This window comes from Aythya fuligula, chromosome 20 (genome assembly GCF_009819795.1).
Source record: "Aythya fuligula isolate bAytFul2 chromosome 20, bAytFul2.pri, whole genome shotgun sequence".
Classification (NCBI taxonomy): Eukaryota; Metazoa; Chordata; class Aves; order Anseriformes; family Anatidae; genus Aythya; species Aythya fuligula.
In genome coordinates this window covers 8,910,139-8,927,914 of record NC_045578.1, presented here as the reverse complement: position 1 = coordinate 8,927,914, position 17,776 = coordinate 8,910,139, and the positions used below count along the sequence as shown (strand labels likewise).

Below are 17,776 nucleotides of genomic sequence, written 5' to 3'. Positions count from 1 at the left end.
GTGAAATCTAAGAAATCAGACCTGTAACAAGAATTTACAATGAGATTTTATTACTTAAGACTATATTCTCAAGTTTCTTTCCAAACTATCCATTTATGTTATTATAACTGATCTATAAATCTGTGTCTGTGCCTCTGTCATGCAGATATATATCACACATACATCTATAACAGATGTATATCATTCATGACAGATACAGATGATAGACTGTATCTACCTAGATATATGATCAACTTTTTTGGAGAAGGATGAATTAATTCTATCCTGTTAATAAATTTTAGGTTTTTGTATTTTTCCTTTTGAGAAGGTAAGCTATACCACTTCTAAATCTGGAAAAAGATCAGTAAGCATAATTGAATTGACCTTTTGCAAAGGTCTTAAAAAAAAAAAACAAAAACATACTATTTCTCCCTTTAAAAAAATACTTGTAAGCTAAACATCAAACAACTGTTCTAAGCCCACCAAGAGCAATAATTAGCATAATTATATAATATATAATATATTATATATAATCTAATACAAATACAATGTATAATATATTATATATATTATAAATATCATATATATATAAAGACCTAAGAGAATTCTTGATTGGTTTATGAGTTCAAGAATTATTTTTCTCTGCAAATGCTTTCCTTTCTGTATATCTGGACTAACAACAACAAAACCTGCAAACAAACTAAAGCAGAGTCCGAATGTAAAATGAAAACTTGGAGTTATAACAACACAAATACACAACATGTTCTGCCAGTACAGAACAGCTGAAGACTTGATTTCTGTAAAAAGATTTTTGGCCTGGTTATTCCTTCTGTGCTAACAATGAGGAATTAATCAGTGAAGATGTCACAAACAAGAAGTTCTACAAATAAGTATGTTTTTATTTATGTTCAGTTTATCTCACCTTCCCAGGGCCTGGTTCAGAGCCCTGTAAGCTTGAATTTCATACCACTGACTCCCTGGTAAAAGGCCTCTCGAATTTTTGTGCTGGTCATTGTACTTCCTCTTTAATTCAACCTAAGAAAGAAATCACAATATATTGTTTTTAATAATAGTTCTGAAATAGAAATATTCTAAAAAGGGAAAGGAATCAGACATTGATTAAATAAGCAAATACATAAAGGAAAAAAGGGAGCTTGTTAGATAAAATAGCAGGCTAGAAACAACATTTCAATCCCATTTCCAATTCCATAGAAAGTTTTGTTCAGATCATAAATAAATGTGATTTTCCCAACCAAACCATTGTTTGTTCACATTACATTATGGCCAACCAAACTAAGCATGATGGCCTTAGTCAAAATTAAGGCCTACCTCAAGACAAAAATAACTCTGGGTCTCAGCTCTTGCCATTAGAGTCATTTACCTAAGAACCACAGATCACCAAAACCTTCTGAAAAAGGTTTAACGCCGCGTCTGAGCTTATACCATGGAGCCACTGACTTTCTAACTCTTGCAACATGCACAGACCAGAAAGACAAGAACTAATACAGATTCAACTCGAATAACAGCAGTTCTCCTGTCTCTCTATCAAAGCAGAACACCCCTGAAAGTGAGGGGGCTTCTGAAGCAGGCTCCTCTTCGGGAAAAATGCCATCTCCCAGCTGCTCCCAGGGCAGCTCCGACACCAACTGCAGAAGAAATTCCTCAACTCTCCTTTCTAATCGTGTGGATAACCACGCGTAACACGCCTGACGTGAGTTTGAACAAGAATTTGTTACTTGGACATTATACACACTTTAACATATATCAGAAGAATTTATTATTATTGGGAACAGGGGATTTTTTTTTCCCCCCAATAAACAAACATAAAACTACACCAGAAAGGGTCTTTCCATTGCTCTTTTGTACAGTATTAACCTTTCTAAACTGACAAGCGAAAGGACACGCTTCAGGAGAGAAAACAGCAGACTTCTAACCTCTTCTGACAGGTAACTTTCAAGTTGAATTTGGATAAGAAATCTTATTTTATGTACTTATGCCCTTTAAATTGCCTGTCAAATTTACAAATTCAATCTTTACAGCCAGAAAGTAAATTCAGTTTGATTTCACAGATTTAATATTTGTTCCGGTCACTCAGAATCTATTGACTGGCACGACAGTTTTCCCTCATAATTTTCAAAACAGAAGATGATTTCTTCTGAACACTTAGGCACATTAATACCATTTTGTAAGAAGGAACTTGTATCCAGACCTTTCCACAGATGTAAATACTGCTTGGAGAAACAGAGCGTTCCTCAGCATTTCAAATTAGGTAGGACATTAGAAAATTTCATTAAAGTCTTTAAAACATAACCAATGGCAATAATGCTCCTGTAAATACTTTGCATTTGTCTTCTTGCCCTGGTGATTTTTCTAACAATTTCCTCTACTGAAGAAATTCTGTTACCAGTGAGGTTTTGGCCAATTGTAACAAATGTGTCCTACTCCTCTAGCAGGCTATTCAAAGCAGTATTAGAATAACCAGTCATATGTCCTATACTTAAAAAAAGAAAAAAAAAAAAAAAGATATTTCAATTATGCGCATAAACAAACCACTGAAGATCACCTGCATTATGACACCCTGTGAATAGAATCCATTACAGTTACATTCCAATACATATTAGCATTATGCAAATGTATACAACTTCTAAGCATATCAATGATGACATTTAATTTTTCAAATTATATAAAAATCAGTATTCACTCGGTCTAAATTTGCAATGGGTCTTTAAAGCCTATTTTTTCTACCTTAATTAAGAAAGGGCTAGCAGAAAATAAACATTTGGTTTTCTCACTTCGACAATCACGTCTCAGCACAAGACGACAACTTACATTGCTAAGAGTTCAGTTTTCATCAGAAGTCTAGGAAAGGTAAAAGGCCAGGCCATGTCATTTTAATGCAATCAGAATCTATTTCATTGTATAACTCTTACATTATCAAACATCAAATCAACGCCCAATTCAAAATGACATGCTGCATATGTGAAAAAGCCAGTCTCTCCTGCTAGCAAATATCCTAAATGTGCAGTAAACCACAGGCTAGAAGGGATTAGTTAAAATGTCAGAAGACAGCCTTTTACTTTTACCTGTTCATCCTTAAAAATATACTCTTAGCTATCAGGCATGCTTTACAGACAAATAGCTTCAGCAAGCAGCAGCAGAAGGCCCGTGGCAAGCTCTGCCATCTTGTAGCTGTCAGACAGATTAGGCTTTGATCTATCTGGGAGGTCATGGTCACATTCACATTTACTGAAGTCTAACAGCATTATACCTGCTAACTGCTCGTTCTTTTAATGCTTAATTAGTTCGACATCTTTCACTATGGAATATTAACTGAGAAACAGCAACAAAAATTAAATGTCATGAACAAACTTTGTCTTTTATGACTTGGAAAAATCTTTTGAGGTAATTTCTATGACAATTTCAAAGAATTTAATATGTGTTTTGCTAATTATGATTGAAAAATAAGTTTTTATTCAACAGTAACAAATGCATTAAACATTCAACAACATTCTTTCTATTAGATTCTAAGCATTGACAACTCACAAAAAAAACTGTGGCAAACTGTGCTTCACCTGAAGAAACCCTGACTTATTCAGGATTCAGGTAACACATAAACAAGTAAGCGAAGTAGATTTATACTGTGCTTACTATATTAGTCAGCTTATGACGTGAAACTCAGAAGACTAGCAGAGATGGTTTTTGAACCTCAGACTAACATGCAGGTTTACATAGAGAAGGCTGCAGCATGGATTTTGAGCAATACGACAGGCTGAAGCAGACCTATTCAAAATTAACTAACAGCAAGGTATAAAAATAGCAATCTATTATAAGCTAATTGTTTATGCAGAAAAATCAATCGTTGGACAATAAAATGAAAGCACTGCTTTTGTTCCCTGAGAATTGAGTTCTTTCGGTTCTGTAAATACAAGACCTCTCCTTATTTTGCAGTAATAATTGCAACTTGAGATAAGGAAAATTTGAAACAAAATGCCAGTGTATTTTAGATATCTTCATCTACATGCACATCATCATGCTAATTTACTACTGAAGCAGTTTTAAGGAGAAAACATTTAACCTACAAAGAGTAAGAACTATTGTACTAGACTATAAATTACATTTTTAAGAAGGAAAACATTTTAAAATCATTTTATCTCAGCTAAAGAACAGAACTTCAGAGCTAAGAGCTACCAGAAAAGCCAAGGACTAGAGAATGTGTCTGGGACATTACCATTCATAACCAGATTACTGTAAACCCGTTTATCAATGCAATTATCACAACCTCAAGGTTAAATGGGCTAAACCACAGCACAACATTTAGTATTTTGTTCAATTTAAATCTATAAGCTGTGGTTGGTTTTACTTCATCTGGGAAAGTTTCAGAAATTTTAGATGCAATAACCAATTTAAACTTCATTTAACCAATTACAGTGCTACACTTTGCTGCAATAAGAAAGAAAGAAAGAAACAAACAAAAAAATCTAAGCTATTGCTAGTAGTTAAAAAGCCAGGCTTGTTCTTTAACAAGGTATCACTTCACTAACACGTTCAATTGTCTCCCATTTTCTCTGGTAGATTAAAATTGACCTCCAGGTTGTAACCTATGGGATTACAAACCAGATTACTCAGAAGTCTAAAGGCAAGACAAGTTCATGAACACAACAGCAACACTGAACAGCAAAACAAAGCACTCATTAAACCTGCATCTGTCTTTAGATCAGTATCTAGCAGCATTGTGCCATGTTAAAGAAAGGGAACTGCTGAAAGAAAAAGGGCAAATAAGCTTGGAACTGGATCAATACACACAGACGCAAGGGCAGCACATGTAGACACATGTCGAAGCTCATGGCCTCCACTCCTCAGCACTCTCCTCCATTTATCTTCCAAGAAATTAAAAAGAGAAAAGGGATACAGAGGTTTTCTTGCATTACACTGACTTGTTTCTCTGGTGTTAGGAGAGGACAAATTGTCATGAAAATTAAGAATAAAAAAATATTGTTTCTGTCATCCAGCAAACTTCAAAACCCATTTGCTTTTTTTTTTTTTTTTTTGTAAATATCTAATTCCCTACTTCCCAACATCAAACAAACAAAAACCCATGTGGTTACCTCATTTTCTGCATTCATCCCCCACCCCCTAAAAAGACATAAAAACGTTTTTTAAACAAATCTACTTTCTTCAGAATCTCCTGTATCCAGTTAGAGTCTCTCCTCCACCTGAAATAGCAATAATTGGAATTCTCCAGGAACATGCTTGCCATCTACTTTCCTCCTGACAAATACCAAGTAATCATAAAAGTTCGCAAGTGCAGGAAAGTAAAAGACATGAAAACCCATTTATTCTCTATCTGAAAACCCTTAAACGGAAGAAGCATTAAATAGTGAAGCATTTGACCTTTTTCCCCTTCCTTCCAAAGTAGCAACAACATCTGGGACATTTAAGACTAAATAACGCACATATATGGACCTGGCTGAGTCACAGGGCATGCTTCAAACATCCACACTCCCCGGCAGACTTGCTGATAGATAAATCTAAACACAGCAGCTCCATTTTTTAGGCCACACGAGGAAGATAGGGTAGGACGTCATCTTCAAATGTTCCAGGCATTCCAAGTGCAAACGGTGTTAACACAAAACAGCATGAAATAAGCAAATGCTCATCATCCATAATTTACCAAACTAGATTGTGGATATGACAATAATTTATTAAGGTCATTCCAACCATCTTGTACCTCTAAATATGATCATCAGACATAAACAACACACTATGCTTTCACATACAAATACTGGAAAAACACCGCCTGTTTCCCCATAATCCTCCAACAGTTAATAACGAGGTATCACTTATAAAATAAAGCCAAACAGCCCATCAGCAAATGACAGCATAGCACAGTCTCTGACAGCCGAACACTACCTTCAGTGACAGAAAAACAGCAGTACCACTTCACACAAAGCCATATTTCCCTTATTTTGAATTCACAAGGTATTTTATGACTAAACGCTTCCCAAGTATTCTCACTCTTAATCCCAGTGTTAAAGAGATGGGGAGTTTATGTAATGTTGTAACCGCTGAACACTTTTAGTATTGTCAACTACACCATGTGGCATCTCAGCGATCTTGAAGTTTCACGGTTTGACAAATCTTGTAGCACATTCACCCCAGGCCTATCTACTCATCTCAGGCTTGTAGGCTTTGAGGGACTGCGAACAAGTGACTTGATTAAAATCTAATGCAACCAAAACTCTCCTCTGAAGAGAAAATTCAATCCATTTCCAGTGAAGCAGAAGTGAAAAAAATCAAACAGGCTCCCTAGAGGTACAACGCTGCTGCATACGCTCAGTGGCACTGCGTCTAAGGTGAAGTGGTAAGTGTCAGTCATCCTTACAAATCCCCAAGGTGATAGCTTCACTTTTAGAGCTTTCAACATACTTTGACAGTAAAGTAAAAACTTAAAGGTCAACCCTACTTGCTAAGGATAAGATAAACACAAGAAAATCACTTTGGAATTTTTTATGGATCATAAAAGTAAACTATTAAAGGTAAAGGAAAAGTTCTGATTTGCTGTATTATTTATCCAAAGGCTTATCTTCCGGATATATTCAGAGATGATTTCTGTGATCTGTGCCAACATACTGACATCAGCCTTGCACCGGCAGAAGAGAAATGCCAACTGCTCATCTTGCACGTTAAACTGAACTTAAATGTTACCTTTCCTAGCTAGAGAAATGCTGTATTCAACAGGATTTTGCAGCTACTCACATGAGTTAAGCCTCTGCTTAAGAAGAGCGCAGATGGCTTTGACTTTTTATAGCCATTCTCATTTAAAGGAAAAGTGGGAAGTGAAAGGCTTTTGAGATATCTTACTGCTTCACACTGACACAAGAAATTGCCACACCACCACATTTACTGCATTGCTTGTGAAGCCTTAGAGCAAGGCAAACCAGAACCTCACCTCACTTTGAATTTTGGATATGAAGCAGAACTATTTTTGAAGCGATTCAAAGCCATGATGGAATTCATAGAGTGCACATTATGTTTCTCGACTCATAGGTACACAAAATAATCATTTTCATATAAGATTTTATTTTCCTACACAATAGTATGCAAGAAAATTATTTTGTTAACCATTTCTCTAGCACACTTCCTCCATTAAATGAAGAAAATATATGTAGGCTTAAAAATAGCCACAAGGACTAGAAACTACCTTAAATATAATGAAAAATTTCATTATTCTGAAATGGTACAAATATCTCAAATTTTTTGATCCCTCAAGAAATGAGAAAGGAACTTCAGCCTTACAGCTGCAAACTTTTGGTACCATTAAGCTGCATATAACCAAGAAAATTGTAATTGAAATAATGTGTTCCACCACATTTCACAAATTATGTTGCTGGGAACAATAAAGAAAGTATTTGCCGTCTTAGTTCATATTCACACTGTAGCAGCTATGGGAAATACTTCTCATTAATGGCAAACTCGGTTACTGTTCTTGAGTAACATCTCTGCACAGAAAGTCTAGCCTTATCAAGTTTATTTTCCTTGCATATCTATTAATGTAGAAGTGTTCGACTGCCTTTTCCTCTATATTTTGGTAAGTTCTCTTAGCTGTTATATGATTAAGTACACTCTGCTGTACTACGATCAAAAGCATCTGGAAAGGTGGAAGCAAAGAAATGCTCTCTGGGAAAGTTAGCTTAATGCTTGCACTTCAGAGTCGCCCATTATCAACATTTCACAGCAAGTTCCTTTATTTTCACATCCCCAAGGTAAGAACAGTAAATTATGACTCAAACTAAGCAAGTCACACTTGGCTCCAAAATCAGATTTTCCTACCTCTGGTTTCAGGTCCCAGAGGTGGGCAGAGGAAATCCTGGTCACAGCCAAAGAAGTCATTTTTGGCTCCAAAATAAATTTTCCTGCTTCACTAGAGCCAAACCCTACCATTGAGAGTACCATAGCTTTAAGCAATACTTTAACGTTTCTTTCATATATTTTGCTTTAGCAATTTGATTCTCCAGCAATATGAAACCATTTTCAATAATATAGAATTAAGGGTTTGGCCTCTGTTCCTTAAAACAGTATTGTTATTATCAAGGACACTTACGAACCCTAATCATTTCCTTCTTCCTAATGCTGACAAAGTATTTTAGACTCTTCTCTTCGTGAAACTAAGTAAGCTTAAGATTCTTTGTGCCTGAAATTCTTAAGTGAGCAACTGGAAAAGACCAGATGCTTGCCATTTCTACCAGAAGTTGTGGCATATATTTAGAACAAGCATGTGCATATATTATACATCATATTTGACAGTGAGTTTCTTGACCAAGTGAAGACTGATGTCCAGATCCAAAATGCTACAATTCAAAATATATAACAAGTTAATAAATAGTATGTTAGCATCAGATAACATGTATATGGGATTACACATCTTTTTCTGTCGCATTATTTATGTTCTCTAATATTACAGTTCACTGGTATTAGCATCAAGTTACAAATCATAAAATATATTTAGAAAGCAGGTTGATCACAGATGAGTAATATTAGTGGAGATGAGCCAACATCAAGCTGCCAACATAAAATATTGCTCTCCTAAGGTACAATTCAATAAACCCTTATGATTGTGCACAGTTCTAGTAGTATTAAAGGGATTACTCACACAAGTAAAAGCTATGTGCAGGAGTAAGGGGTTATAGCATTGAGCCTTACGAGAACTTTTATTAACCCAAAAAGCAGACATGCAAGTATATTTTCATGTAAAAACAGAGCACTTTTTAGTTATTTAAACCTACCCCAGAAGCATGATTCATGGATTTTCAAGGGAATTGTTAACATCTTGCATTTTCTATTTATAAAGGATGTCGTTATTAATAATCTTATCAGTTTCTTCAGTACAGCTACTGAGCATCTATTGCTATGTAAAACAATAAATCTAACTGTTTACAGTTGGATATCTAAAAAGGTCTAATTTGACTTGCGTTGCTATATTTTGAATTTCCTTCTGTCTACTCAAAACCCAAGCTGTGCTCAAATTTTCAGATCTGGAAGTTTCAAAATTCTTAGTATTTAAGCTATGTTCTTATTTAGCTAACCAACTATTTCATCAAAGCAAATGTCTTAACTAGCCTACAAACTTTAACCATTTCATTTTGGAACTCAACATATCCTAAAATCCCACCAAAAAAAAAGGGATAAAACAGCACAGAAACATATTTTCTAATATTTAAGAATCTGATTCTTTTAACCCCAGGAAAGAAAAAGAATAAAAAAAAAAATAGAAAACTTGTTAACAAGTAGAAACATTTAAATTAAAATCAGTCATCCTAAAAAAAAAAAAAAAAAGTCAGTTGGTTGTACTTGGAAGAGAGAATCTATGTGTTCCTAGTATGATGAGCACTATTAATATGCCTTGAAAACAATAGTGAAAAGAAAAATATATATTTCATAAAATACTGCAATTATCTTCCTTATAGCCTTATAAAATTATTTCCACTGAGTGATTTCCTTGTCTACCCTTCTTTACCCAACTGACAATGTGAGCTTACGTAGTAAAGCTACTTTTTTTTTTTTTTTAAAAAGGTATCTTCGAAACTTAAAGCTTTGGACAAAACAGGGCATTAGTCAATTTACGGGGAAGCTGCTAGCTGGCTATCACTTTGAATCCAAGCTGTTGAGCAAAAGATGTGTTTATATTAAGAACAATTTCCCCTAGCAGTATTCTAGGAGCACTACCACACAATCAGCCAGCTCCTCAAATCCGACGCTGAGAGACCAGTGCATGCCCTTCTCTCATCTAGAATTGATCGGTGCAGTGCTTTATGCATTATCATATCTAAATATACACACACCAACCTTTAGCTGCATGCAATTTGGCAGCTACTGTTGCTATCCTTACTTAAAAATTTAGAGATTTTCTTCAGTGTAATTTAAAAAAATAATAGTTGAACCTAACATTAATATTTGGAATTGTTATCAGTAATGGAACATATTGCCCAAATCCCTATTATATTACACATTTGGTTGTACCTAAAGGGAAATAGAATGCAATTATTTTAACCTTAAGGAGCATAATCCTCTACAAACACAATTCACCCTTGACACATTCTTTTCAATTTTATTTTGTATTATTTAGAATACAAGAATATTGACTTTCTGGAAGCCATTTAGAGTCAATTTTAAGAGTTCCAGCCCTACTACAGGCCAAGTATTTCCAAAATACCATTTCAGTGTTCACTTCAAAAACAAAGCATTTCTGACTCTAGAAACTGTGCTAAATATTCTTTGAACATAAATGTTTTTATACTAAAGCACAGCGTGTTATGTTTTAGTGGGACAAAAATGTTATGGCTGAGTAAGGGCCTCAGGAAAGTTACACCAACAGTAAAAGAACGTTGCACTGGGCAGCCACCAACATAACCTTACTTGTCCTCATAGGATGTGGGGTTTTTCTACCAAGGCTTTAACTACGCACATGCCACAGACAACAAAGAAGTCTTTGGTTGTCCACTTAAGCCCGGAACACAACTCTAAAACCAAAGCTGAGGCAGTTTGGGCTTTGAAGTGCAAACCTATTATTTTCCTGTTTGATTTGGCATTATTAATAACCAGAATCTGTCTGTTTCTGATTTTTATTCTGTGATATTTGGTTCTTAGCTTCATGAAGTAACCTCAAAAAGCCCTAAAAGGTACACAATAAGATAAAGCAGTGATGGTGGCTGTTATCACTGACAACTGCCAGCAACTAAGTGGCATGCACTAAGCTTATTTTCAGTGATCTTAAATACCAGTTAATTATATATGTGTGTTGTGTTTTTTTCAGTAAGTAGAAAGCAAATCTAGAAAAATACTTTTCCATTAAAGTTAGAAGACACTTGAATTATCAAAAAAGTAATACCCTCAGTTTCCAGGAGGAGGTAACATTATGTCATAATTTCATGACTCAAAATCTCAAGCTGATAAGCAGCGTTAGCTTTGAAAAAGTTTACACTTCCACTCTCAGTTTAAATGGGAAGTGTCACACAGTTACACTGAAGAAGGTAATAGGAATGAGAAAGGTGACACACTGCAATCAATAACGGAGTGTGTGAAAGTGAAAACAAAGAGTGTGAAGCAATTATCTTTATTTTTCCGTGTATTTTCTGAAATAGTCTTCTAATCAATCTGAATGCCTTACTTAAAATAGTATTTTCCCACAGTGCTTATCCTATATTTTCACAACCAAATGCCCCATAAAGTAAAGACAGAAAGTAACTTTATTTCTATATGAATGGTATAAGATTTTGCATATAAAAACAGACAAGTAAAGATGGAAACAAGTAATGTGCTTGGCAGGAGATGAAGCTAATAAGCACTCTAACAATGCAATAGCCTTCACTATGTCAAAAAAACTTACAATACTTTTACCTAGCACATTATATATTTATTTACTTAGGTCCACAAGATACGCTGTGCTGTTCCTCCTTTTTCTGTGTAAAAGGTAACTTAAAGAATTCAAATGAGACTGACAGGAGTAAGATTACATAAGGGTAAACACTTCAAATAAATATTTTGTGCACGTTTGGTATTTTAAACATGACATAAAAATAATGTACAACTCTTTCAATTAGGTATTGATATCCTACCTGAAGGTCTTTCACATTTGGAAACGGAATACCTATGGTTACAACTGCTCGGGCATTCTCATCACAGAAATCCAAGCCTTCACTAACTTTTCCTCTGCATACAGCTATAAGGAGTGCTCCATCTTGAACAAGCCAAAGAGGGATAGACATCATTCCCATTGATAAACTGAATATTAGAAGAAAGTTTCAGCAACAGTTTTTAAAAAACAAAACATAATATAGCATAATACACTGTACCTGTCTGGAAAAGGTAGGGAAATTTAAAATTGGGGAGATTTTGTTAAAAGAATTAGATTAACTCATTTTGATTGATAAAATTGTCATTATGAATACGAGTAACAAAATAATTTTGCATCATATGATACAGTGGTACTTAATTATGCATGAACCATATGAATCTACTACAAAGTTTTAAATATTAAACCTTCAATTGTGCATTCCAAAACACATACATTTTTGACATAGTATCATTCTTTATTCTCCATACTTCAGTATTTTGAGAAGAAATCTTACAGTAGCTGTAATGTAAATCAAAGCTACGGAATGTATGGTGAAGCTGATTCTTTCAGAAACCAGTCTGCACCCTGCTGGACACGTAAATACATGTCCTTACACAGCTCACTGCCTTTTGAAAACCACTATCAGGATTATGCATCATTCTGTATGCCCTTTATGTTCATGCAACAATGCAAATAGCACTTAACCTTCCTCATTTATCACAACAACTTATTAAGGTGAAATTCATTTTGTTTATCCATACCTTATTCTATCTATTAAGCATATTAAGTATCACCCACTTTTTGTTTTTAACCTAATGAGTCAGCATCAACAATTACACGTGAGAAGAAAGTACCTTTTTCTCCTTTACATTTGATTGCATCATAGTATATTTTCAGCAGTTCGTCAAAGTCACTCTTTGCTCCTCCTTGAGGCTCTGCAATGACCGTCTTAACCAGCTCCAGGTTTCTCCATAAGCCAGTGTGCATCCAGCGATCTTTTAATTTGTCCAGAAGCTGAAAAGAGAAAAATCCGCTTATTTTAAAAAACACTTTCGGACGGTTATTTTGTTTTTGTATATATGAATACAAGTTTCACTACATACTGAATTCTGAATTCATTTGAAACAAACACTTGCATCTTAAATTTGCACAATATTTCAATACTTTAACACTTGCATAGATAAGTTAGGGGAGGAGGTACTGATGTAGCATTTGTCAACAGCCTCCTCTGCTTCTTGAAGGGCTTTTGTCAGCTTTGTTGTATCTGCCAGATTTTGAATTACACATATTTTACTCCAGATGAGTACATGTTCCAACCCTGCAAGCAAATAAATTTGTTCCACATTCAGTATGAATATAATGAAAAATACGTATTGCATTATAAAAACCTAAATGATCAAAGTGTAAAATTACCATGAAAGCAGAAGTGAGATGGGTGGGGGTCATTTGCAGTTAGCTGTCACCATGTGCCCTTTTCTCATCAGTTTTTAGACTGAATTTTATCAAGATAGGGAGCAGAAGTCATTCCTTTACCTAACGTATTTGCTCAATGGTGCACAGCAATGCCCTCAAGACCAATGAAAGGCAACCAACACATTTTAGAATGAACTGAGGTGATCTGGTTCAGTGGACAGAAGGTAAATACTTTATTACACTCATTTTACTGTTCAGTGATCATTAGCGTGTCACTAATACCGTGCAGTAGAGTTACCAAGATCCATATGTATAAAAGATTTTAAATTCTCAGTTTCTGTAACATGGGCTATGCTCTTAATTTCCCTGTACTTCCCTCAACTCCGCTCATTGAAGACTTTCTCACTATTTTGCTTCAGGCTACACAAACTGCTCCAGCTGGAACCTCCACTAGTCCCATCGCAGTGCTTAAGGAGCGGCAGCATCCCTCAGCTCCTAGCCCACTTGCCTTTTTGATGCACTCCAGCCAAAATCCAAGGATCTTGTACAGTTAGGCTGTTGCAAAATTACTCTGTTAATAAGAAGACAGTTGTATATTTCATATTCTTAACACCAAAGATCTGAATTTATTCTCTGACTTTAAGTATTTGGATTGGTCCCTCTTGAAGAACATGCAAGTCAGAAGGGTCAAATACCATGCTGCTTTTTGAACTTTGACTAGCTGTGTTCACATTTTTACCCGGACAATTATGATTGCTTACTGCTGGCAAGGTACTGCTCTCCAGCAACTGAAGAAAGATCAAACGGTGACCAGCAGGAACAGCCTCCTACACACACACGTGTTACAGGGGAAGAGATCATTTCTTCCAAAAGTATCTGTCCTAGTGTTTGTCCCCTTCTCTACCAGCTCTGTCATTTCCTGGCAGAATCCTGTCCGTAATCTCTTTTTATATAAAGGGCCATAATATTATGGCCAAGCAATTACTGTGCATCTGGCCATCCACAGCCTGCCACTGAGATTTCCGTTCTTGGCCATGATATGGAGATAATTCTGGTAAAGAAGAGAATCAAATTATTCCTCTAAGTACCTCCATTTAAGACTTGTTAGAGCTGCCCCTGACTGTAATATCGTCAACTTTTCAGACTTCATTCTTCATTCTATGAACCTAATGCTTGTCCGGGCATCCACCTGACAAGCTGTGCTAGATTCACTTCTGCTTCTGTTTACCACGCATGGCAAAAAGGAGGCTGCTGAGATGGGAGAGACAGGACACGTTTGGGTATAAATGAATTGAAATTTTACAAGCACACCTCATGAAGCATTCTTATCAGAAAAATGGTTTCGTAATGAAGCAAACCAAAGCCTGTTGGATCATCTCAGAAAGGGCAAGATTGCTTACAAAGTTACTTAATCCCCAACTCCACTGTATTTCACTCACAGTTTAAAGCAGGATAACTTCCATTCATCTCTGGAAAGATGGTACTAAGAAACCTTCCTCCAGATTGTTAAGAAAACATCCTTTTCTCTTGTGTGGGCTGCCCAACCCCTCCAGGCAAGTATCTATCAAACCAGAAGAGGTTCAGGTTTCTTGTTTAATTGAGGGCAACCACCACAATAAAAAAAAAAAATCTACTTTTTTTGGATGAAAACACGCAAATTATTCATGAAAACTCTTGGCAAGAATGGAACAATTCATTTAATTCATACACAAGCTACTACTTCTCCTACTTAATGGAGCTTCCTGGAGATGGAAACTTCCTTGTATACAGAAAAATATGTGCAAACACACACAATACGCATGCAACAGACACAAAACCCACCAGAATTATGGACATGACCGAATACAAATAAATAAAATATAAAACACATGCATGCCTCATAGGAACTATGAATCAAATGCAAGATTCTCATAAAAAATTATTTCGCTTCAGGTTGAAAAAGTGCAAATGGGAGCAAGATATAATGCCAGGAATCACAAGAAGCAACCATTAATGCCCACAGTCAGTCACTTCTTCTACCCAAGGGAATAATAGCTTCTGCAGTGGAAGGCAGTCTGCGTATATTTTATTAAATCCCCTAAAAATGGATGCTCAAATGGTTTATTAACAAATGGTCTTCCTCCAAGAAAGCAGAAAATCTTGTTAGGTAGAATCTGTCATCTTCCCATGCACTGAAGGATGTTTACTTCAATAGCTTTTTGCCATTTTTTCCTTTCTTCTACTTAAGGACACCTGTAAGCTATGATCCACAGAACCTACGAGCTCAGTATTTAGATTTACTGTTCATCTTTGTCAGCATCCCCCCCCCTTTTTTTAAGGCATCTTTTGAAGCACTCTTGGAGTTTGGGAACAGAGGAAAAGTTTTAACATCTCTTGCCATTACGTTGTACTCCTAAACTAAATCCTCTCATCCTGTGTCCATGAAGGAAAAGCTTTGCTCCTTTTCATTTGCTGCTTTGTTTTATACAGTGCCAAAACCTGCATTAGAGGTTTCCCATGTCACGGAGCAAGACTGAAGATTTGTTTAATGTATTTTACCCTAAGGCAAGTTCATTGTAATTTCCAGCATCTTAAAGAAGTTGAGAAGTTAACTTGCAGCCATCACACTGCTGCAGCATAATCTGGGAATACACTTTTTCTGCAGCATTCCTTACCACTGACAGGGATTTTTGAAGCAGCAAATACCTGCGATGAGGGAGGGTCTCATGGAAAACACAATGACACGATGAGCTACTTATTTTGATTTACAGTTCCCTAGCTCTTGTCCTGCTACGAGCACTTGTTATTAAACTTTCTTTACATAAATTATTCTTTAAATATTTTAGCGTTGGTTGACATAATGAATGGATTGCTCCTTGCTAGTAGAGGAGAAAGGGATTACGGGAATAATCCCTCCATCAAGAAGTGCCTGGGGAAGCTATGGAACAGTTCAAAATATGATAAGATGTTCAAGAACAGTACAGGGGGAATAAAAGGATAATGAAGCCACTTGTGACCCAAGTAGCCCCTGAGAGAATAAAATAACTCTGGCTTTATTAGCTAGTTTAACAACTATTAACTCTTTAATAATAACCATCAGTTACAATTGCATTACATATTCTCACGCATCTTTAAAAGTGCGTGCTATCTTGTTGCCCATAGGTTTGTATAATGACAACTGAACAAAAGGTATTTCAAGGTGCACAAAAGTTACACAAATTTCTCGTAACCCTCTTAGAAGCCTGACATTACACACCAAAAAAAACCACAAAACTTTCTCTAAACTTCAGTGTTTTTTCATCTTGTTTGTATGTACTACTTTTTAACGATAAGAAATTCACTTTTCAACTGTTAAGGATACTTAACGTTTTCATCGTTACTTGGATATAAAGGGTAGCTGAGGAGAGCAATGAAACAGCCGTTAGTTTTTTCTTAATAAAATCACAGTATTGGCACCACTGTTAGTGCAAAAAGTCAGAGATTCTCGAGGGACTAACATTGATCTAAAAGCCTTTTCCCATGCAGAACTCTTCGTGTGTTTGCTACTAGAATTTTCTTTTTGAATAAGCACTGCTTCAAATCAAAGTGTGTCTCCAGTGGACTGGAAATGTGTCTGAAGGGTCAAACAGAAGTTCCACACACAGTCAGCAGAAAACTTCAGAAGCAGAAAGCAGACATCCCTGTCCAACCCTGAGGCTGAGCAACAGGACTTAGTGCACTAAGCTCCACTTTGCTAGAACTGAAGGGGCTTTGATACGCTTGGGACTAACAGGGCAGTCCCTTGCAGAAAGCAGGGTTAGCCTTCAATCCACCAACGTGTGTAAGTGGCACACAGAGGTGCACCGCTGCTATAATGACGTCCTCTTGGATCGTCTTTTCAGTCTCAGTCCGTTAAGGCACATTCTATACACAGCCACCAAAATTCTACATTTACCTGGAATGGTGTGAGGAAAAGGTGGCAGTTTTAGAAGCACCTAAAATCTCACACTACAAACATTTTCCCTTTCATTTCAAAAATATTATATTTGTTTTAATAAAATATAGACATACACATCTTAAGACCATTTCCAGCTACGTTTTGTAACACCTGAGGTTTCTGGAGAAACAACGAATAGAAAAGACTGACCTGGGCCATTCCCTGTTGAACACCTACAACCGACTACGAGAAGGTGCTTCCAAAAGATACCTCTGCTAAGCCAGTACACTACAGTCAGGAAGATTAGGGATTTCAAACCCAGAATAAAGGGATTCCCCCAAGCCCTGGCAGATGGAGAAGAACATAGTTTCACATCTAGGAAAACTGAAATACATCACGTTACTTACCTACTACACAGACTATGGAAATTACAATTTTTCTCAGGACCACCAAATGGCTTCTTTTTCTAGAAAGTCTCAGAGATTTATTCACTTTTAAATTTACAGTACCAAAAACATTTTAAGAAACTGCAGATGTATGGACCCATACCCAGCTGCACCGCTCCATGCATACAGGATGCACAATTTGGCAATGACAGTTAGATTCAGAGAGACAAGAGAACCCGTCCAACTGAATTGTGCTCTTCCAGACTTGCCGGTCTTATACCGTGAAAAACGCCATAAAATCCACATGTACACAAAATCAATCATAAAAATCAGAATAAGGAAATTTTATCCAAAGGCAACTAAACTAAAACCTATTCATTTAAATGAAACAATACAACTTTTTCCCATGGATGTTGTTCTAACTTTAAAATTAGTGTTTCTTCCACTTTCATCTGAGTAATAATCCAATAAACTAATGAAAATGAAACAGGT

The 17,776-nt window shown here is 36.0% G+C and overlaps 1 protein-coding gene across 2 annotated transcripts in view; it reads right to left on the bottom strand.

The window, feature by feature from the left end:
* BRIP1 (BRCA1 interacting protein C-terminal helicase 1) overlaps window positions 1-17,776 on the bottom strand; it is a 58,665-nt gene that overhangs the window by 6,602 nt on the left and 34,287 nt on the right. For both annotated transcript variants that reach the window (XM_032201016.1, XM_032201017.1), the window contains exons 15-17: window positions 12,445-12,604; window positions 11,592-11,713; window positions 902-1,014 (exon numbers count right to left, since the gene is read on the bottom strand). In XM_032201016.1, coding sequence (XP_032056907.1) covers window positions 902-1,014; window positions 11,592-11,713; window positions 12,445-12,604 — 395 coding nt within the window. The remainder of the gene's footprint in view (window positions 1-901; window positions 1,015-11,591; window positions 11,714-12,444; window positions 12,605-17,776) is intronic.